The sequence below is a fragment of the Crinia signifera genome, chromosome 3 (assembly GCF_055691185.1).
Source record: "Crinia signifera chromosome 3, ASM5569118v1, whole genome shotgun sequence".
Taxonomy (NCBI): domain Eukaryota; kingdom Metazoa; phylum Chordata; class Amphibia; order Anura; family Myobatrachidae; genus Crinia; species Crinia signifera.
This window is the reverse complement of record NC_139219.1, coordinates 201,162,579-201,186,198: the sequence shown is the minus strand read 5'-3', so window position 1 is coordinate 201,186,198 and position 23,620 is coordinate 201,162,579. Positions and strand designations below refer to the sequence as shown.

Genomic DNA, 23,620 nt, shown 5'->3' with positions numbered 1-23,620 from the left:
ATATCGCATAGCAATAAAACAATAATTCCCCATATAGTGAAAATCTTTTACTGTTTATGGGGATCTTTCAGATTGGAATGAGAAACCAATATTTAATCAGATGTGCAGGTGCATTATACTGTACGAGGAAGCCAACTTTTCTAAATAATTAGGAGTAGATCTCCAAGTGCACAAATATTGGGGATGCTAAAACTCCAACAGCAGCCACACAGATGTCTTTTATGACATGGTATATATTGTTTAATGACCAAAATGAAGAACTTTAATGTTAAATAATTTTCATGAACACAGGTATTGCAAGATAAAACTGTAAACTTAGCTTTACAGTTTTAACCCTTTGAGTGCCAACATCTCTGAGAGATGTGCAAAATATCTTCTAAAAATGCCAGTGTCCCTCACATTTGTTATATTCAATATATAAATTCAAATAAAAAATGTTGTGTAAAAAATTGTTATATTTCCTATATATTTCCTATATATATATGTCCTATGATAATAAACATTACCATTCATTATGATGAATACAAAATGTTTGCTTAGCAATTTTCACATCCATTTTGACAAACTCACTTGGCACTCAAAGGGTTAAGTATACTCATCATGTTTGGAAATATTTATGCTACTTTACTTTTTTTGATCCACAGGATAACCCAGCAGTTAACAAGAATCCATGGGACAGTTACAAAAACACAAGTGAATATCAGCATTACACAACAATAAATGTATTAGATTCAGAAGCAAAAGATTCTTTAGAACTTAGACCCTCCGAATGGGAGAAGTGTCTGAATTTGCCTTTAGATGTACAGGAAGGCGACTTTCAAACAGAGGTTTAACATAACCACAAAACAGACTTGAAGAAGACAACAATTGATTTGCACTGACACATGAGAGACTTTAGAAGCCTGGCGCCTGGACTTTTGTGACTACTTCATGTCAGGATCTTCATGTGCCAAATGTCAGTGGTTTATTTTATTTTTTGGTTCTTTTCCTTTTTTTATTTCTTGTCTACTCTCACTAGAAAATCTAGTGCAGAACCAGGTGTACAAATCTTACCATCATGTGTTGTAAGTACCCGTGGAATGGATTTGTAAGGTAATCTTTATAGATCAACCTCAAACAACGATTCATGTTGTAACCGCTTCATTTGGTTTAGTTTTCAAAAAACTTCACCATGAAGCACAATGTATATATGCAGTTTTTAAAATTTATAACAGTCTGTTTGGCCATTACTACACTTTTTACTTTATAATATAAAAAAGCAAACTTTTTGTCATTAAATGAATGTTTGTTGAGCTACGTTCTTCATTGCTTTAAATGCAATAAAGTAATAATCTCACTTTTATATGAATAATATATTTCACATCTTTATTATTGCAGTTTTATCTTGGAAGCTCATAGTGGCTTTCTCTGCTGCAGCTCTGTATAAAATATTTAAAATGTTGTATGGTGTAAATAAACTTTTGTCTACAGCCCTGTTTCTATTGTCTTTCCTGACGTGTTATAAATGTTTGTTGACAGGCAAATTTATTACGACTATTGGTTACATGTGATGAAATTTGCACCTTTTCTCTAAGTACAACTTATGTTAATAGATTTAAATATTTTGCAAGGAAAACAAAACAATTATTCTGATCATCAATTATTATCAACATGTATATCTTGTAACATTATTATTGTTGTTGTAAAAATGATTTTGTTCTTTTGTCACTAATCGCAATTTTTGCCCATTTGCACCCTGCTTCGTTACACTACGGGGTAGCGAAGATTTTTGTGCCAGACCCCACTGCCATAAATTATGATAGGTGTTGTGTAAATTTGGCTACTTCAGTACCTACTCAATGCAAACCACAGGGAAGCTTATATAAGAATTCCATTACAAGTACAGCTGCCCTGGAATGCCTTTATTGATTACCGTGATACAGATTTTCCATTGCTGCATATTGATAAATAGATTCTACCAGTGGGATGTAATACAGTCTGAGTTTGCCAGAGATGCGGGATGATGGCCGAACTCAGACGTTTTTATAAATCAGCAATCATTTACACGCCAAAACCGTGCAGTGTAGAGGATTGCCTCTTGGAAAACACATCTCATTTCAGCTGGCATCCCACACCTCTGGCAAACTCAAACTGTATTACATCCCACCAAATATATGAATTATACCAAGCATATATAAGTCTAGTAATATGGTTGGGATTCACACAGCCTCTGCTCGGTCCCTGCCCCATCCTTACTGTAATACTTGCTTGCGCTGCTTTGCTTGGTGCCTATGCTCATGTCCATCTCAGAACATGTCAACGGCAAATATTATATAGATATCTTAAAGGACCAAACATAAAGTAACTTGCATTTTTGGTTTACCAGTATTTTAAACATTATCATACTGTAATTGGATTACAGTACTATGAATGTTTTATTAGTATTTAACTCTAATTGTATGTTACAAATATAGCAGAATGTATAAATCGACTTGACTTTAGGATAACATGCAGTTAACTTTTGGAACATCAGGTACAGCTCCTAGATACGGTTTTGATTTACTATTAATGCATTTTATTGTAATTTCAGTTACTATAGGACATGTTAATTAACCTTGCATTAATATGAGACTTGCTGTACAGTATGTAAGATAATGTTCATTACTTAACTGAAATGAACAAAATAATATTAAGAGAAACAGTTGAAAAATGTGAAATTTCACTTCATGTTTTTTCACAGAGATCCACAAATGTCAACAAAATCTCTTATATAATATTGTTGTTGTATCAAGGAGTCCAATTGTTGGTTTGATTATATATTTTCCTTTATTTTTAACTTTTCTTTCATTTGTTAACTGTAGATATTACTTATTTAGAGAGCAAAATGAGCAAAGGTGATGTCAATGCATTGAGTATAAAATTCAGAATTTTGTATGCACCACTCGTTAATTGACAAATACATGACTGCACCTGACTTGAATCCATTTAAATGACAAAAAGGGCACACTGCATGCACAGAACTTTCACCACTACTTAAAATTGAGCATTTAATAACTAGTACTTGTGCTAACTTGAATTAGAGAGTTAGAAGCTACACTCGTAAGTTCAATATAGTAAGGCCGGGGAGCAACAAATCAAGCAAATAGCTTGCTAATGTACAGAACTTTGTTATCAGTAAATAATTGTTGCCAGATACTACACACCGCACTATTACAGTCATGTTTGGTAGGTAGGAGATCTCAAACCACCGTTTATAGAAACCTAACATAGCAGGTCTTTTTAATTCAAGTCTTATATTAGTGGACTGAAGCACCATTCCAAATCAATGATCTCATTAAAGTACATTGAAACCTTTGTCTGAAGTAAACATCCATTCTAATTTGCTCATTTGGAACTATGTCTTTCTCAATGTACATAGAAATCAAGAGCCTTATTACCTTTACCATATGAAAGGTGGACTACTGTAGTCCACACTTTTTTTATGGAGTTGCTGGACATACTGTTGTGTTTCTGGAAGGAGTGAATGTATTTTTATAAACTGGACAGAAGAATGAAGGAAAGCAGCCTACAAGTGCAACATTTGAGGGAACTTCTAAAACAGTGTTGGAAAGAACTTTTATTGCAGAAAATATGCCACAAGATGTTAAGTTAAAATATATTAGACAATTTTGATTAGTAGTACAGGTTGACTATCCGGTATCCGGACATCCCTTATACAAATTATTCCAAAAACTGTGGTTTTTGGAATCATTCGAATTTTTTTTTTGGTTTTTAACCCCCTAACCCTCTTTTCATACTTACCAAGTCCCCGGGCGTCCACAGCAGGCCTCCGGCATCTTCTCCAGGGTCTCCAGCGGTCCCAGGAATGCATTGCGCGAGTGTGCGTGCGCGCCGGTGACGTCACCGGTGCGCGCGCACACTCGCGCAATGCATTCCTGGGACCGCTGGAGACCAGGAGAAGATGCCGGAGGCCTGCTGTGGACGCCAGGGGACTGTGCGGACGCCGAGGGACCACCGGACACCATCAGGGGACAGGTAAGTATGGCTACAAAAATATATTAAAAAAAACGGAAAATTCCCCTATCCGGAATGCTCGTGGTCCCGAGCATTTCGGATAGGGGATACTCAACCTGTATTTGTTTAACACTGTATTTGTATATATTATTATTATTTATATATATTATATATATATGTATATATTTTTACATTTTTTTTGTATGCTTTCATTGCAGGGTATATTTAGACATTAAATTGCATACATTTTAATGCGAATGTTCCAAAATTTTGGCTGGTAATACATTTGAGATTCAGAGCCATGGGTAGAAGTCCAAAGCAAGGAGTTGAGAGTCATCGAGGTAGTGTTCCATGTGATATTAGTCCAAAGCAAGAAGTTAAAAACCACAGTAGGTAGTCATCTAAAAGCAGTTGTCTAGAGACAGTAGATGTAGTAGCCCGAAGCCCAGAGCCAAACACAGTGAAACAGACATTGATTGAGCAGGATTTCTAAAGTTATCTATTAACCTGGCAGTTTTGTGGTGCCCAGATTTGATTTTTATGGGGGAACTTTGCTACCAAGCATTGATGTGCTGATCAAATGCATAGACATAATGCATCCACAACTGTACACACACTGGCTATGCAATACACATATAAAATAATAATAATAATAATAATAATAATAATAATATTAATAATAATAATATTTCTAATAACAATAGTAATAATATCAAGTATTATTTATTGTTATTATTTATATAGCCCTTTTTTCTCGAATAGGAATCAACAACAATGCACATAATACAGAAGATTTAACTAATGAAGCCACATAGACATAAAAAATTAATACACAGCTTACTTAATGCTTAAGTAAGCTGCTTTTTAAAATATGTCACACTTATTGCGACATATATTGCCACATAACACACAGAAAATGCACTTAAAAAAAAATCAGCAATAAAGGTCCTTGTAAACACTTGTAAAATACTTGACCTTATGAACAAGCTATCATATATACTATTGCATTTTAATACATTAGAAATCTTGTATTAACTCTATTTGTATCACTGTCACTACTAAGGCAGAACCAAAGCCGCATTACATTGTTTATATACTGGGTGTTCAGAAATTGGAGCAGAACATAGATGCATTTAAATTACAGTAATATGAGTTAATATGAGTGTTCTAATATATTAATCTGCAATAATAGATATGATACCTTGTTCATGTTGGCGTTTTGCAATGGAATTACCAAAGGTGTGCAGCGATCAGCCTCATATAAAATATAGTCACAGGAGTTACCTTGCAATCAGACAGGATAATGCTGGCCACACATCAGACCAACTTTCCTCCATCCATCCAACTAGTTCTAATTAACTTATTTGACTGGGTGACTAAAGTAATAGATCAAGGTGGGGCTGTAGCTGTAGCTTATCTAGACTTTAGTAAGGCTTTTGACACTGTCTTACATCGCAAACGGTTAAACTTGAAAGCTTGGGATTGGATTCTAAGATAGTTGAATGGATAATATCTTGGTTCCAGGACAGAAAACAGAGAGTTGTAGAAAATTAGGTACAGTCAAAGGAGGGAAAGGTTACAAGTGGAGTACCCCAGGGATCTGTACTTGGACCAGTGCTTTTTAATATCTTTATTGGTGATATTGTAAATGGAATTCCGGGTAAAATGTGCCTTTTTGCAGCTGACATAAAGGTATGCAACAGATTAGACACACCAGGAGGTAGATTAGAGGAATGGTCAGTTTAATGCCAAAAAATGCAAAATCATGCACTTGGGTCTCAAAAATCCAAAGACTAAATATAGTATTAATTGCACTATAATGGAAACTACTGAGGAAGAGAGGGATCTAGGTGTCACTATTTCAGAGGACTTAAAGGCAGGTAGGCAATGTAACAAAGCAATGAAGAAGGCAAGTCAGATGCTTGGTTGCATAGGTAGAGTTATCAGCAGTAGAAAGAAAGAAGTAATAATGCCACTGTATAGGTCATTTGTATGACCTCATCTAGAGTTCTGTGTTCAGTTCTGGAGGCCATATCTTCAGAAGGATATAAATATAAATACATTAGAGAATGTACAAAGAAGGGCAACTAAAATGGTGCATGGCCTACATCACAAAAACGTACCAAGAAAGACTAAAATATCTTAATATGTATACTTTAGAGCAGAGAAGGGAAAGGGGGGACAATATAGAAACTTTCAAATATATCAAGGGTTTTAACAAGGTACAGGTGGGAGACATTCTTCACAAGAAGAGGAACAACAGAACAAGAGGACATGCACTAAAACTAGAGGGAGGAAGATTCTGGCGAAATTTGAGGAAGAATTACTTCACAGAAAGAGTAGTAGATAAGTGGAATAGCCTACCATCAGAGGTGGTAGAGGCAAATACAGTAGAACAATTTAAACATGCTTGGTATCCCAACATATTGATATCGTTACAAAAAAATAAGGATCAAATATGGTTTGAGGTAACAGGTTTAAAAAAGGGGCAGACTAGATGGGCCAAGTGGTTCTTATCTGCCGTCAAATTCTATGTTTCTATGTTTTAGTTAGTTGGTTGGACTGAAAATATGGTACTGTGTGGGGGGAAATAGCAATAAGCATTTGCTCATAAACTCAGGAGAATGGACAAAAACATTCAGTGAAATTGTCAAATAGGTCCAACTACAGTACATTGTCTGAGTGACAGTTGTTGTCCATTTTAAGATTTGGGAAACAAATTACTTAATTACAAATTACAGTTGCTCCTATCCAGTATCAGATTTTTATTCCATCCAACCAACTAGTTGGATGGTTGGAGGAAAGTTGGTCTGATAAGACTTGTATAGGTATAACCTATTTATGTATAACTGGGTAACAGGATCAATATAACATGAGAAAACATCAGCATTCAGTAACAGCTTGCTAAACTCAACATGTCTGCCACATGTTGCTTCTTCCTTCACTCCTTGAAACAACATGAACAGGAAGCATCAGATAGATACAAGAATATAACAGCAAACAAACAATACATTTCATGGACATATCGCCATCAGCTGTCTCTCCAATGTACATGCATATGATGAAACCCACAGTCTCTTGCATACATTCCAACACCCTTTCTCAACAGACTAGGTTTCTTCAATTAAACCCATTTTCAATGTAAGCCTCAAATGTCTCTCTCTGACAAGAGGCTTGGTCAAGATATCAGCTATAATTTCTTCTGTTGGACAATAGTTAAACTCTATAATACCTTGTTCTAGTAGATCCCTCAGAAAGTAATGCTTGACATTAATGTGCTTGGTTCTGGGATTTACTTTTTCTGTTTGCGCTAACGCAAGCCATCCTTGATTATCCTCATACAGTATATCTTAATAGGTTCTTCTTGATGCAACACTTGGTCTGATAATAGTAGCATTATTCATATCAATTCTTGACTGGCGTGAGCTGCCAATCAGCTTCTGCAGATGATAGTGCTACAGAAGACGGTTTCTTGCTTGTCCAGCTGATTAATCCTTCTCCGATTGAGAATAGATATGCACTTGTGGATTTTCTGTCTTTTACATCACCAGCCAAGTCTGAATCAACATGTCCTGTTAATTTGTGACTTGTGCTTGCTGAGAGTTTGAGTTTCTTGTTAATCAATCCCTTGAAGTAACAAATTAGTCTTTTAACTGCGTTCCAGTCCATCTGTGTTGGTTTGGAAATTTTCTGCTTAGTATCCCAACTGCTGTGGAAACATCTGGTCTGGTGACAGTTGCAATATATAGCAATTTTCCTATAGCTTGTCTGAATAGATGGTTATCTTGTAATGGTTCACTCTGCTTGATTCCTTTACACAACTTGTCTCAATAGGAGTACTTGCTTCCTTTGCTTCCTGCATACCAAACTCCTCAATGGTTTCTTGAATATTACATTTCTAACTTAATGTGAACGCTCCAAAATCTTCTCTTGAGACTTCCATTCCTTTTGTTTCAAACTGACTGTTCAGTTTCTGTAGTAGTTTAATTTCATCCCCTTCTTGTTCTAAACAAACTAGCAAATCATCCGCATAAATTAATACATACTGTATAGACGTCTTTCCTCTATTGATTTTGCATAAATACAGGGGTCTGCTTTGCTTCTGATGAACCCCTTCTCCATCAATACTTAACTTTGTATTCCATGCTCTTGCTGCTTGTTTTAGACCATATAGGCTTTTGCTAAGCTTGCATACCTCATCTGGTAATTGAGCATCTACGAAGCCTGTTGGTTGCTCCATATATATGTCTTCCTTTAGTTCACCATGTAGAAAGGCTGTCTTCATATCAAAATGTTTCACCTGCCTACCTTTTATGGCTGCTGTTATGAGTAAGGTTCTGATGGTGGTGTACTTCATAAGTAGAGCAACTAATCTTGCTTTGTATCTTTTCTACTTTTCCTTCAGTATCGTATTTGATCTTAAAAGTTCATTTGCATCCTATGGCCTTTATATCTGCTGGTAGTCTGGTCAATGTCCATGTCTGGGTGTCTTTCATTGATTCTATTTCTTCCTTTGTGGCTCCTAACCATTTCTGTGCTTCTCTTTCTGTAAAGGTAGCAATTTCTTCCCATGATGTAGATTCTTGTATGTTGACAGCTTTTGCTTTGTAAGATAAAGGTACAGGCACTTTTCCTTTGTTTTCTCTTAGAGAGCGTCTCACTCCTGTTGTATTTTTCTGAGTGTCGCTAGTATCTGTCTTATATTGAGTGACCTCTACTTCATCTGTTTTGTTAGATTCTGTAATTTCCTCTTCAACTGAGTTTTCAGGAATTATGATGTAATCTCTGGGTTCTTCAATGAATGTCACACTGTTGCTTATGGTTATTATAAGCAACTTGATAAAAATCCAAGACATGGCAATGTTTTTTGAGTTGGTGGTGCTCCCTTGAGTCCGAATATAACTAAAACTATGTGGAGAGGGAAAGAGGACTTTTGGGGCACTCTTGAAATGTACAGTTGTATGATCTAAAACTTAACTTTCATTTCAGTTTTTTTAAAAGGGGTTGGGACTATATAGCCTTAAGGGTTATAAATAGCAGTGAGCTGTTTCTAACCCTTAAGGCTATATAGTCCCAACCCTTTTTAAAAAAAAAACTGAAATAAAAGTTAAGTTTTAAATCATACAACTGTACATTTCAAGAGTGCCCCCAAAAAAGAGTCCTCTTTCCCTCTCCACATAGTTTTAGTTATAATCGGACTCAAGGGAGCACCACCAACTCAAAAATTGTTGCCCAGAAACCCTCCCTCTTTTCCTTCTAGGGCAGTGGTTCCCAAACTGTGCGCCGCGGCTCCCTGGGGTGCCGCAACGCTGTGACAGGGGAGCCGCGGTGCCAGAGTCCCTATAGGTAGCTGCATGTGGAGTGAGAGCCGCATGGGGAGTGAGAATGGGTGCCGTCAGTGAGTGACAGGCAGCCGTCGTTAGCGTGCGCTGGGCGGGTGCAGGAATGAGTGCGGCGGGGGGGCTGTCTGCGTTCATTCCCTCAAGATTGGCTCCCTGGAGGGTGTCAATCAATTGTGCAGCCACTCCGCGGTGTGAGATGCGGACTGGACTTCCGGGGCTCCTTAGAGGACAGGTTTGCTGAAGGCTGCTGATAAAGGGTGGTGAGTGGCAGCACATGTGACAGCTGTGGGGGGAGGGGGTGTTGGTGGGTTATGTCTGGGTTTGTAAAAGCCACACAGTTAAGTACTATAGTGGGGGGGGGTCTGGGTTTGTAAAAGCCACACTGTGAGTGCTGGGCTATGTGCCAGGCCCACAGCAGGGGTGGGATGTCCTTGCTGTCCTTGTCCCTATTGTCCATCTGAGTCCCTGCTGTTACTCTCTGTCCCTGCTGTCCTATTCCATCTTGGTGTCCCTGCCATCCCACTGCCTGTCCCCGCCATTCCACTGCCTGTCCCTGCCACCCCTCTGCCTGTCCCCGCCGTCACTCTGCCTGTCCCCCCACCCCTCTGCCTGTCCCCACCATCACTCTGCCTGTCCTCACCACCCCTCTGCCTGTCCCCGCCGCCCCTCTGCCTGTCCCCGCCGTCACTTTGACTGTCCCCGCCGTCACTCTGACTGTCCCTGCCATCACTCTGACTGTCCCTGCCGTCACTCTGACTGTCCATGCTGTCAATCTCTCTGTCCTGACCAGAGCCTCCTCCGCACAGCTGCAGAAGCCAACCACAGCCTCCTCCACACCACCGCCGCTGAACCCAGCCCTTTCCTCTGCAAGGTACTATACATGTGGGGCATAACATGTAATGGGCATTATAGTGTGGTGTCGTGTAATAGGTATTATGGTGTGGCATCCTGTAATGGACATTACGGTGTGTGACATCATGTGTAACAGGCATTACGCTCCTATTATCATGTAGCTACTCCTCTAGCTTTGTATCACCACACCCCCCTCATGCCACGTGTCCATTTCTGCATTGATGTACAGTTAAGTGTGTAAGGAGGGAGGCACGGACAGCTTCTGGATCAAACCCTTCCCATCGGTCCCATTATTCTCTAGCTCAATCCGGATGAGAAAGAGTCTTTTGGTGGTTGTATCTGGAGCTCTCCGTTCCTCACTTCATTTTTAAATATCTTTTATCTATATTTGAACTTTTATTCAAATAAACCGTTGATGTTTGGAATTTACGCTGCCTTGATCTGGAGATTTATTGTGCTGGCTGGGACGTACCAAAGAAACCCCTACGTGAACATAGGGCATTGTCACCAGGTCAGTACTATCTGAAACAGAGTGTGTATTTGTCACAGAAAATTACAGTTTTCAAAGAAACCGTGATGTGCACATATTGAATTATAACAAGGTCAGTTGTAATCTCCCCGTGTCTGGATAGGAGTGTGTATGATTCCCTTGAATTGAGTCTGTAAAGATACCTTTTTCTGCACATAGGGACCAACACTAAGGTCAATGTGGTCCCTTAAGTTACGGACCCAGGGACATTGCCCATCTACTACTTGTTGGATCCAACCAGCGCTGGAAAGCTACCCAATATTTTCTTATATAGTTGGTACTAGAATTTTGCACAGAGCCCCATTGAGGGGGCGTGTCATGCTACACCCAAAGGGCGTGTCTAGTTCCATATGTGGAGAGATTGTGAAAAGAGATTGTGAACGTAGAAGCATGGGTGTGTACTGCTACATCTGATAGGAATCTTTTAAAATGACTTTTATCCAAATGTAGAGTAGCCCCAAAGCAGTTAGTAAGAGCTACTATACTTTGTAAAGTGCTGGGAAATAGCGCTGATCATTTAATGTAAATGTATCTCTCTCTCTTTCCTTTTAATCCCCAAAAATGTAACAGTGTAATGTGGGCTAGGTGAAATGAGGGAGATTGCAGGACTAATGAGGGAGAGAGAGAGATTGCTGTTATTTCAGGGAGTCTCCTGCAGAATGCAGGAGGGTAGGCCGCTATGGTGCAAGGTCAGATAGAAACAACAGTGTGAGGGGTTCCGGTGGCATAAAAGGGCTTACCCAGGTTATGCATATTCCAACAAATCATATGTATTATTTATAGAAGGTGATTTTTGGTGACATTCCGATTTTAACCACAATCGATAAATGAGGTACCATTTTAAGTTTAAGTTCTCTGCTTCTGGAAAATTGTTAATTTGCAATTGTACATTGTATTTTTTGTTTAAAAATCTGTGTTAGAAAATTGGCCCCTAGAGTGCTTTCCCTGGATGCGTCGATATGGCACGGCTAACAGGGCCTACACACGTAGGGTTTTAGGGGCATTTTGTAAGTGATCTCACTAGATTGCTTACAACATGCCATAGTGTTAGTGATGCGTTGCCCTGCACGCCGATATTGCCCAGTGATTAATATCCACCACGTGGGATATTAATGGGTCCGGTCAGGGCCAGTTTTCGCTGTGTGCTGAGCAATCTTGCTGAGCGATCTAGCATCAGTCAATATGGTCAGCTGCATCTCCTCGTTTGTAGGCCCCTTAAGATGATCAGTTTTGCTCAGCTACTCAAAATGGTTACAAATTAACTGGTTCTTCTTTCATCCTAATACAAACCACCAACCTATAAAATTATTATATTTTATTTGCATGCAAAATTGTTGCACGGGACACCTAGTTACCTATATTTGTATGCTAAGCAACTGGGTTTGATCCATTGCTCAGCCTTAATTGTATGATTTCCCCTGACATTTCCCCTGTTTTTATGGTGCTTCTTTTTGGAAGCACAATTTAACTTATCTGATAGAAGCTACAAAGGATTTGCCTTCAACTTAAATTAATTTATTGTGATTGCTCCAGTACAGAATTATTTTGTTGCACAAAAAATGGAAAGGTTTTTGAACACTGTAAAGAAGACTGATAGTGAAGAAAAGGATGAAGAACCACAGACCAGTGGCGCAATTGGGAAGAAAAGGAAACATCGCAGATACGATGATTCTTATCTAGATATTGGTTTTACATCTGTAGATGTCAACCATGAAGAGCGTCCACAGAGTGTAGTTTGCCTGAAGATATTATCAACAGAAAGCATGATTCCAAGCAAACTAAGACGCCATTTGGAGATTAATCACCCTAACATGGCTAAGAAACCGCGTGATTTCTTCATCAGAAAGCTAAAATAATTAAAAGAACAAAAAGGCACATTTTTTAAACAAGCATCCATACCAAGCAATGCTTTGCTTGCATCCTACAAGGTGGCACATAGAATTGCAATGTGTAAAAAGCCTCACACATCGCAGAAGAACTGACTCTACCAACTGCAATGGATTTGGTTAACATTATGGTTGGGGAATCAGCTGGAAAACTGCTTTCGAAGGTACTTTTATCAAACAATACCATCAGTCGCAGAATCCAACATATGGCTGAAGATCTACATGACCAATTAATTGAAAAAATGAAAGGGAAAAGGGAAGGATTTTGCACTGCAACTAGATGAGGCAACAGACAGCAATAAGGATGCTCATCTGATTTGCTACACACGCTTTATAGATTGTGACAATATTGTGGAAGACCTTCTCTTTTGTAAAACTATAACCGCCAGTATAAAGGCACAAGACTTGTTTCAGATTATTGACACTTTTATGAGTGAAAACCAGTTAGACTGGACAAAGTGCTGTAGTGTCTGTACTGATGGTGGCCGTTCTATGTCTGGCTGTTATGGAGGATTGCAGGCACTCATACGAAGCAAAGCTGCTGATGCACTGTGGACCCACTGCATTATCCATCAAGGAATCTGAGTCCTCCACTAAATGCAGTGATGGAAAGTGTGTTGAAAGTTGTAAATTTTATAAAAACTCGGCCACAGAAGGCAAGGTTTTTTAGAAAAATGTGTGAGGATATGGGCTCTGAGCACACCTCTTTGTTGTACTACTGCAGCTCACGATGGCTCTCCCGTGGCAATGTACTTTCTCATGTTTTTAGATTACACCAGGAACTCTACTCATATCTTGTGGAAGAAGAACACGAGTGTGCCAATAATTACTTGGATACTGTTTTTTTGTCCAAGTTAGCCTACCTATGTGATATCTTTGATAAACTGAATGCACTGAATCTCTCACTGCAGGGAAACAACACCCACATTCTTAAATTCTCAGAGAAGGTATCAGCATTCAGGAAAAATTTGTTTCTTTAGAGAAGAAAAGTAAATGAAGACGGTTACGATGACTGTTTCCCTATGTTGCATTAGTTTGTTACATCCAATGATGTTTGTTTGATACATGAACTTAAATCAGTTTTTGAGCAGCACCTAAAAAACCTCCGTGACTGGTTTGAAAAATATTTTCCAGAAAATATGGAAAGGTTTGTATGGATCCAAGATCCATTCAGTACTAGCGCCCCAATGGAATTTACTTCTGTAGAAGAACAAAAACTAATCGAGCTGTCCTGTAATTAAAAGCAAGTATCGTTCAAAAATCAATGTGGAACAGGAAATGAGGGTGGCCATGTCCAAGCTGATCCCAAGGTTTGAAAAGTTGTGTAGTGCACAACAGGCTCACATATCCCATTAATAAGTGTTGTGATTGTTGATCACTCTTGTAAACCTGCCTCTTATTGTTGTTTATTTTGTTTGATGTTGTTCCTGTTAACGAGTGCTGTCAATTGTTCTTTGAAAGAAATCAAATTAAAGAAATATATTTTTTTCTTGAATTTATGTTTATTATTTTTACAAACAAGTTAATAATAATTTTAGCATTAACTACTTTAAAAAAGGGACAGTTCGGTAATTATTTTGGCTTAGGGGTGCCTTGAAAAAGTCATGGAGACCCAAAGGGTGCCTTCGGCTGAAAAAGTTTGGGAACCACTGTTCTAGGGGTTTGGAATTCTTTAAGAGACTTGGTTCAATGCTACCCAGGCCTAACCCCATGACGGGAAGGGAAGGTCTCACTTGACCACCCTACCCCGCGTGGGATCAACCTTGTGCAGAATCCCCCAAAAAACACTATTTCATATTTCCTAGCATCCCAGTCCACCCATATTTGCTTATTTATCCTTATTTTACTGTAGGTGCCTGCACTGTCCTACCAACCTATTGCTTCTTGCATGGGCAATATATTACACCCTTATTATTACATTAGATTCCCTCTAATCTTGTGTATTCTTCCTGTATGATGAGCTGATTGTTTGAGCAATTTTTGTGTTCCTTACTCCTGTTGTTGTGCATCCTATGCACTTCTCACAATAGAAGAAACTTTGGTACTCTTTACCTAGATGGGCGCCAGCGATTGAAATCGCGGGCGTCGGGGGTAAAAATCGCGGTCATCGTGGTCATCGCGGGCATCGCGGGTAAATCGGGATGCCCGCGGTGGCCGCGATGACCGCGATGACCGCGATGACCGCGATTTTCCCATAGGGAACAATGTTAAAAAGGCTGATTGACCGCGATTTTACTGTTAATTGCCTCAATGGACCCGATTTGGCCATAGGAATCAATGTTAAATGGGCCACAGAGCCCAAATAGGCACAATTAACCCTTAAATGTCCCCCAAATTTTTAACGCCACCCCACGATCCACGCCAACCCGAAGCGTGGCGAGCGCAGCGAGCCCGCGAGGGGCGGCGGTACGCGTCCTCCGACCTTTTCATGCCCTACTATCCACTAGGGCGTGGAGTGAGAATAGAATAGTGTGGCGAGCGCAGCGAGCCACCGAGCCCGAAGCGTGGCGAGCGCACGCGGATACCTTCACAGGTAGACGCGTCCCCTCGCGGGCTTCACATGTGTTGGCGTCGCCACGGACACCTGTGAAGCCCGCGAGGGGACGCGTATAACTGTGAAGGTATCCGCGTCCCCTCGCGGGGCTCGCTGCGCTCGCCACGCTTCGGGCTCGGTGGCTCGCTGCGCTCGCCACACTATTATATTCTCACTCCACGCCCTAGTGGATAGTAGGGCATGAAAAGGTCGGAGGACGCGTACCGCCGCCCCTCGCGGGCTCGCTGCGCTCGCCACGCTTCGGGTTGGCGTGGATCGTGGGGTGGCGTTAAAAATTTGGGGGGACATTTAAGGGTTAATGGGCTCTGTGGCCCATTTAACATTGATTCCTATGGCCAAATCGGGTCCATTGAACCATTTAACAGTAAAATCGGGTCCATCGCGCCTTTTAACATTGATTCCTATGGTAAATCGGGAGCATCGCGTCGCGGGCATCGCGGGTACATTTATGGCCGGCCGCGACGCGACCGACACGATTTCCATGTTTAACATGGGTTTCAATGGGAAATCGCGGGCATCGCGTCGGTCGCGTCGCGGCCAGACATAAATGTACCCGCGATGCCCGCGACGGGCGCCCAACTAAGTAAAGAGTGCCGAAACTTTAAATCAGCAGTTTATTGATAATTGCAGACCGTGTCCTCTTATTTTTCTCAAATGATTGTGCACTATTTTCTGTTTTGATTTGTTTATTCCCTGAAAACTACTTTGAGCAGTGTAGGTATATTATATCCTAATGTCTTATCCTCTAAAAGCATTGGTCAGTGTTTCTTCAAAATGTCCTGCACTTGTTAAGCTTGTTTGAAGTACTCTGTAAACAAATATATCTCATTTGTGTGGTTTTAAGTGGTTTTTATTTTAAATCCAAGCAATGTTTATCTTCTTAATTTTTACTACTTGCTGAAATACCTGTCACAGCTGCTTTGTTATAGTCTTTCTCCATGAATTGTGTGGTTAATCTATGTCCCTGTGTTATGTAATAATACTCTGGTTCCAACCAGTTCTTCATTAGCTTCTTAAACTGTTCCTTTGGTATGGTGCTTAGTCATTTAGGGCGGTCCCTACAGGTTTGTAAAACATATTTGTGTGTAGGATGTTCCCTTCAACAAAAATTTGAGGTCTCAAAATTTCATCGTTTCCTTACTATAATTATATGGAATTTGAGATTGTTATTGTTCTGATTGATTTGCAGTATGAAAGCTCTAAGAGTGTTCTCCTCTCCTGTCAAATAAAGAATATATTGTCTATAAAGCTGGTCTTTAGTAATGGACTTGCCCCAAGCTTCTGGTTGGATCACACTTAGTAGTCTTCCTATCTACTCATGAAGACATTGGCATAGCTTGGGGTGAATCTCATACACATGGCTGTTCTGGTGATTTGTAAATAGAATTCTTCTTCGAATCAGATATAGACATGCTTCAGTGTAAATTCTATACCGCTAAAAATCAAATCTCTCTGTACCATTGTCCTGTCTGTGTTTTTGCATAGATGTATTTGATTGTCTCTATATCCTGGGCATGGTCAATGACTGACTATAAGGATTAGCATCTGCTGTGACGAGCCAGTAATGATGATTCATGTTGATGTCCTGCAATGTATTCAATATGTGTGTTTTGTCTCTGATATATGCTTTTTGTTTTTGTACACATGCCCGAAAAAGCTGTACAGGTATTGGGATAGATTGATTTTTAATGAACCTATGCCTATTATAATCGAAGTTCCTGGTGGATCCTGCTGGTTTTATGATTATTTGATTTTTATCCTATAGATCTTGTAATGCTGTGATTTTTTTTTTTCTTATTAGAATTTCTTTGATTTTATTGTAATCTAGTAATTTCTAAATATCACTCTCTACCATGTGGGTGAATGTGTCTATCTAATGACCCTTTATTGGCTAGGGTACAATATATAAAGGAAGATGTCCTATTTAAGGCTTAAATACATTGGAGACCAATACTACATTAAAACCTGATCCATTGCCACTAATATGGACACTGACCATTATCATTGAGGATTTTAGATGCTTGACTGGCATTTATCACAAACTATGAAGTAACTTCACACACAGACAGGAAGATACAGCAAATGCTGGCTAGCACAGCCACTACATTATTGTGGGCACAAACAGGGCTCCGGAGGACATGCTGGCAGCAGACCGTAAGGTAAGACAAAGTAGAGGAAGAGGGAAGACAGCTTGAGACTCTTACAGGGCTGACATTGAGTCACCCGTTCCCCAGACATTAGCCTTGATTGTGGGATTAATTCCCTAGGGAGCATATTTTTCAAAATCTATCACTGGCTTTATCTTCCACATAAATAGCTGCAGGTCCCCCAATCTGTATGGATCCCTCACCAATAAGGGGTACCTCAAGTGTAAGACAGAATTAAATGCAAGAGAATATACAGGTTTGTTTTAAAACAAAACAAAACAAAAAACCTTTTACAAGCTTTTTCACCTTGGATCAGGGCTTATGGACCCACCCCCATAAAGATGCAGATGCTGCTCTTCAGGTTATTGACTTGTTGAATCACTTATGGTTTGAATTATGTAGACTTTTTTTTACTCGTTTTACAGAACTGTTCACACAACTACAGCTTTGATATTTACTATTGTTTAATATGGCAGTGAATTTAACTGTTAGTACTACATAAAAGATTTTGCATAATGAGATGTAAAGAATACACATTTTCTGGAATATTAGCTGATTCGTCTTTCACTGTGGCACTTGCATCAGAGGTTGATCACTGTGCTCCATTATATATAGATTGCAGGATTAGCTAAGGTTTAAAAACTGTGCCTCTACATTAGCATGGTGACTACACTATACCATGTTGGAAAGGTGTAGTAATATAAGGCAGTGAGGCTTTAAAACCATAGGGTGCTCATGAAACTGGGACCATAATAACTATATATTAACCTTAAACAGTGTACAAAGATGTGGCATTGCTAAAATATTTCCAGAACAACCCATATAACTACTATGGGACCAGAGATGAGAGGGCCTGTCCCAATCAGGCTCCATTAACTATCCCTACTGATTCAGTATGCATGACCGGCAGACAGGAATCCAGCAGTCAAAAGACAGACAGCAGCCTCCAACTGAACAGAATCTTGACAGGGACAACGTAAGTATACATACCCTTTGTCCCTACCTTCCTAACCCTATCCCTTATTACCTGCAGCCTAAAGCTAACCCTCCCCCAAATCATAACCCTAACCATCCCCTCTGTAGCCTAACTCTCCATCCTTCTTGCTAATCCTGACCCTTCTTTTTAGTGCCTATCCATAACCCTGTCTCTCTGCAGCCTAACCATAATCCTCCTTCCTCCTAACCATAATACTGTCCTCATCCACAAGTTGTAGTATATTTGGTTCAAAAATGGCGCAGATACTCCACCAGTGCAGCCCACCATACACACAAGACCTTCACCGTAGGTGAGGCATTCCCAACCACGGTCCTCAAGGCACACCAACAGTGCAGGTTTTGTAGATATCCAGGCTTGAGCACAGGTGATTTAATTAGTATCTGAGGGATTCTGATTAAGGCATCTGTGCTGAAGCCTGGATATCACTAAAACCTGCACTGTTGGTGTGCCTTGAGGAACGTGGTTGGGAAAGCCTGCCATAGGTCTTAAGACAGATTACAAGCAGTAGTGACAGTTAGTGTATATTGGTGCTTAGGTGTTATAATTTATTTCATAAAAAATTGTGTATAATTACTCAATTATTTCCACTGCGTGTCTGATGTCCAATCAGTTTTGGTACCAAGATATTAACCTGATAAAACACAAAACATCGCCAAACATCGTGCAATATGTTTAAAAAATATGACAGTTTAATATTCTCACAGGACACTTACAAACAAACGGGATAAAAGGCATGTAACCACCGATTGTGGTAAAAAGAATTCCTGGTACTTATGTATTATCTGGGCTCCCATGTAAAATGCACCCCATTTTTCATACCCCTACTATCCAACTACGCATGTAGTTGAATTTCTATAGTGTGGCGAGTGCAGCGAGCCACCGTGCCCGAAGCGTGGCGAGCGGCCGCGGTCTCATAAGAAAAACGGGAGCCCAGATATTACATAAGTACCGAATTCCTGTAACACCAGGCTAAAGAAGTCCGCAGCAGGTCCCAAGTTGGAATCAGGGAGAGTGAGGGAGAGGGTGCCGGCTCCACTATCCTCCACAATAAATCATTCATGGGTTCAGTGTAGAGGAAGTGCACAGTTCAACTCCCCCATCCACAATGCCTAAACCCCCCTATCCTAATGCTCTTACACTGCGGTATAGCTACAATTGGGATGCCGGGTGTTGGGATTCAAGCAATGGTATTTCCAATGAAGTCAGGATTCCAGCCCCGGAGCTGGAGCCTCTGGTCGGGATACTGGCACCGGGAGTTCTACAGTCGCCATCCTAATCACCAGCATCATAACTGCATCCAATTCCAATACTGTTACTGTGCACACTCTGGATCTTAGAGACTGCAGAAAGTTTAACAGATATATTTACGTATTTTCATACTCTCAGGGCTGTAGCATAATCTTTTAAATATTTGACAGATCGAACATCCCCATAATTTTTTTTTTATGCATTAGTCCATTAATAAGTAGACAAGACACTTTCTGAATGATTATCATAGCTGGTCGTTTTGATAAATAGTCCTCTTATGCAGAATGTACTGGTTACTATTTTTCTTTTTTTACATGTATTGTCATTCTTGTCATTTAATGACATTTCTGCATCATTTACTAAACATGATTTTTTTTATGTGCACATGGTATTTTCATTTATGCTTTAAATATTGCAGCTCTGCAATTATTTTCTACTTGATTGAACAACTAAAAAAAAAGGTTTTAAATCGCTTTCATTTGTGTATTTCTTTTGTATGCAAAATATTCATGGCTGGATAAGTCTGAACACAAGGCTGCAATATGCTAATGTCTCCACCAGCTTACCCACAGAAAAATCACATTGAATTGAATTTCATTTAGAATATAGTTTTCACATTAAAGGACTTAACAGTCTGAATAGCTTAAACTGTATTAGACTTAGATTACAGTGTATCCATTTCAGTATAAAAAAAATAATTTACTCATACAAATATATTGTATATAAGTATGTTATGGAAATTGTGAACATTAACAGAAAATAAAGAAATTATAATCATTTTAGAATGTAAAATTATATGAAAAGAAATCACACAAATTAAAAGATTAATTATTTCTGACATTTTAACTAGTATTGAAACTATTCTTTAACCCATTCATTGCCAAGGGTTATTGCGTCTCATCCTCAACAATGCAATACCTGAAATGGGTAATATACATACCTACAATTTCACCTTAATAGCTGATTTAAAGCAGCTGGTGGTTCGGAAGAACCATGAATTGCTTACATATGGGCAGCAGGGACAGTGTAGTGGTTAGCATTTCCAAATTGTTTGGAGTTTGTATATTACCCTCATACTTGTGTGGGTGAACTCTGGGTACTCTGGTTTCCTCCCACAAATCAAAAATATACTGGTAGACTAATGGGCTCCCAACAAAATTACCCTTAGCGTAAATGTGTGCATGTGTACTTGAGGTCAAGAATATAGATTGTAAGCTCCATTGGGGAAAGGACTGATGTAAATGACCAAATATTCTCTGTAAAGTGCTGCAGAATATGTGTGCACTATATAAATAAATCAATAGTAATGGAGGCAAGGATAAGGCCATTTAATTAGGCCCTCTACTAAATTAGATAATTTTTCAAAAGCCAGAAAAAAAGGAGTTTTGAAAGTGCACTATTTATCCCAATCTGACAACCACAGACTCACAGGTACTCTCATTTAAAATACAGTATATAACAACAATTTACATTGGTAATCATGTGTGATCCTGAATGATCATAACAGAAACCCCAAGCATTGCAGAAATCATTATAAAGTATTTGAAGTTGGTCGACAATCATTGGTTCGACACCGTTAGGTCGACATGGTTCTAGGTTGACATGGGTCAAGGTCCACATGGGTTTAGGTCAACACAAGCATTAGGTCAACAGTGTCTAGTTCGACAATCAAAAGGTCGACATGGGGTTTTTCACAGTTTTTTGAGCCGACATGTGAAGACAGGCGGTATTTCATGCCCTACCATCCACTACTGCGCAGTGGGAGAATAAAATAGTGTGCCGAGGGCAGCGAGGCACCGTGCCTGAAGCATTGCGAGCTAAGCGAGCGATGCCAGGGGATGCGGTGCACTGGAAACTGTGTCCATGTCGCCTGTGATGACATTCTGGTAAAAAAACTGTGAAAAACCCCTTGTCGACCTTTTGACTGTTGACCTAGATACTGACGACCTAATGCTTGTGTCGACCTATTGGCCTGTCGACCTAACCCCATGTCGACCTAGACCCATGTTTACCTTGTATCATATTGACCTAGACCCATGTCGACCTTGTCCCATGTCAACCTAACAGTGTTGACCTAACGATTGTGACCAACTTGCTGTAGGCCCAATGATCCCAACCCCATTTTAAAGGTACATCTCAAAGAAAATACTGCAATGTCTTGGAAGCATCCATTATTGAAGGATTACATTTTGGTAAGTCTACTGAACTAGAGAAACATGTAAGGTGCTTACCTGTGCTACAACACTAAAATACAGAATGCATGTTTAAAACATCATAAGAGCAGTTAAATTAAGAAGGTGGATGTCATTGTCCCATTGGGTACAATGACCTGACTAATGCAGAACTAATGCTGAAGGCTTGGTCACAATTATGAATATGAATAAAAATATATGAACTTATAAATGCAGGGTCTGCTCTAAAACAGGTGGCAGAGGTAAAAACAGTATACATCACATTAGAAACAGTGTCTGGTTAAAAAAAATGTATGTAATTAGGATACATTTGAGTAAATAGACTATAGACATGCCATCTGGTAAGTTAATGGCTTATACAAAAATTATTGCCTGCACCCATCTTCAAGGGGAATCAGAATACTAAGTAAGCAGTTGGAATATTTCATCAGTAACTATTTAAAATAACAGTGGTGGATAGGGAACAAAATAAGAATAAAACAATCTGCTCCCCAACCAAGACATAGGGGGAAATTTACTAAGTGTTACGAGCCGCCTCTGGTGGGTCTGTGTAAATGCAGCCTGACTCCTGTGTCCTCAATGTGCAGTGCAGCTGCTGCTTGATTAAACCATTAGCTCTGGGCCTTGTGTGTCAGGCTACTTACCTGTAGTAAGTCTCCTCGTAAGGCTGGTTTCACACACTCCGGTTTTGTCCGGACGGCAAAAAGCCGGACACATTTTGTCCGGCTTTTTGCCTGACAGTTGTCTCTTTCACATGCACCGGCTCCGTGAGCCAGTGCTATGTAAATTTGAGGGTAAAAACTGAAGTGACGTCAGTTTGGGGGCGGTGGAGCGCTAAAACCGGACACCAAATGACCGGTGTGTGTGAAAGGCCCCCATCGCCCTCAGCACACACTGACCTGTGAGGACGGGACGGCCACGGCACGGCAGCCGGACACTGCAGTGGAAAGATCCGGCTGCTACCCGGTAACCGTGCCGTGGCCGTCCTGTGTGAATGGACACATAGCTGTCCATTACACACTGTAGGGGCGGCACGGCTTTTAAGCCGTGCGGTAATTTCCCGTCCGGCAGGAGCCGGACAGTGTGAAACCAGCCTAAAGTTAGCTTGTCAGCCTTGGCTATTCTGATTGGGAGTTTTTCTTTATCTCCCATGCTGCCTTTCACCCAGATGCCATTGATTCTTAGTGCAGCCTGTCTGTTTTCCTGTCATCTGTCATTTATTCAGCTTCCCAGATTCAGCCTGTGTCCCGTGGCCTTGGGGTTCTCAGATTCAGCCAGTGTCCGGTGGCCTTGGGGTTCTGCAAGGACAGTGATAAGTGCTCATTCTGTCTCCTGCAGTTTTTCTGCTGTCCATTGCTAGCACATATCTGTGTGAGGTTATATGGTCTCTCTTTCTTTTGTTTGTGTCATTCTGCTCCACATGGGTTGTCTTGAATATTATTAACACCTTCATGCATTGTTGCACTTATGAGCTTAACCCGGGACATAATGTTTAACACCTTCCTGCATTTCTGCACTCATAAGTTTAGCTGGCAAGTATTTTTTCTACATTGCATTGCATTGTTGCATTCACGGTAGTTCGGTGGAAGATTGTACCCCTATTTTCCACCTCACTAGGTTTTTGTAATTGATCACGCAGGGGTCAATTGTGGTTAAATTGTACATTGGTCTGCTGGAGGATCTCTTTCCTTGGAGGACAGCCCTGCCACATTTTGCTTTGTTTCTCATTTTTATGGGTTTTAGTAAGTTTCCCTCTTGTCCGTTCTGGAGGGGTTGCGCACCTTACTTCCTTGCAAAGTCCTGGTGGCACCGGGGTTGGGGTGAACCTAATTTACCCCTCCGAACATGGATATTATAAGTGAAGTCTTAGCTCTGCAGGT

The 23,620-nt window shown here is 40.1% G+C and overlaps 1 protein-coding gene across 4 annotated transcripts in view; it reads left to right on the top strand.

The window, feature by feature from the left end:
• Positions 1 to 1,469, top strand: part of ADGRB3 (adhesion G protein-coupled receptor B3) — an 811,989-nt gene extending 810,520 nt beyond the window's left edge. For all 4 annotated transcript variants that reach the window (XM_083177264.1, XM_083177265.1, XM_083177263.1 and 1 more), the window contains one exon: positions 645 to 1,469. In XM_083177264.1, the coding sequence (XP_083033390.1) occupies positions 645 to 833 (189 nt within the window). In that variant the 3' untranslated portion in view covers positions 834 to 1,469. The remainder of the gene's footprint in view (positions 1 to 644) is intronic.
• Positions 1,470 to 23,620: the final 22,151 nt, after the last annotated feature.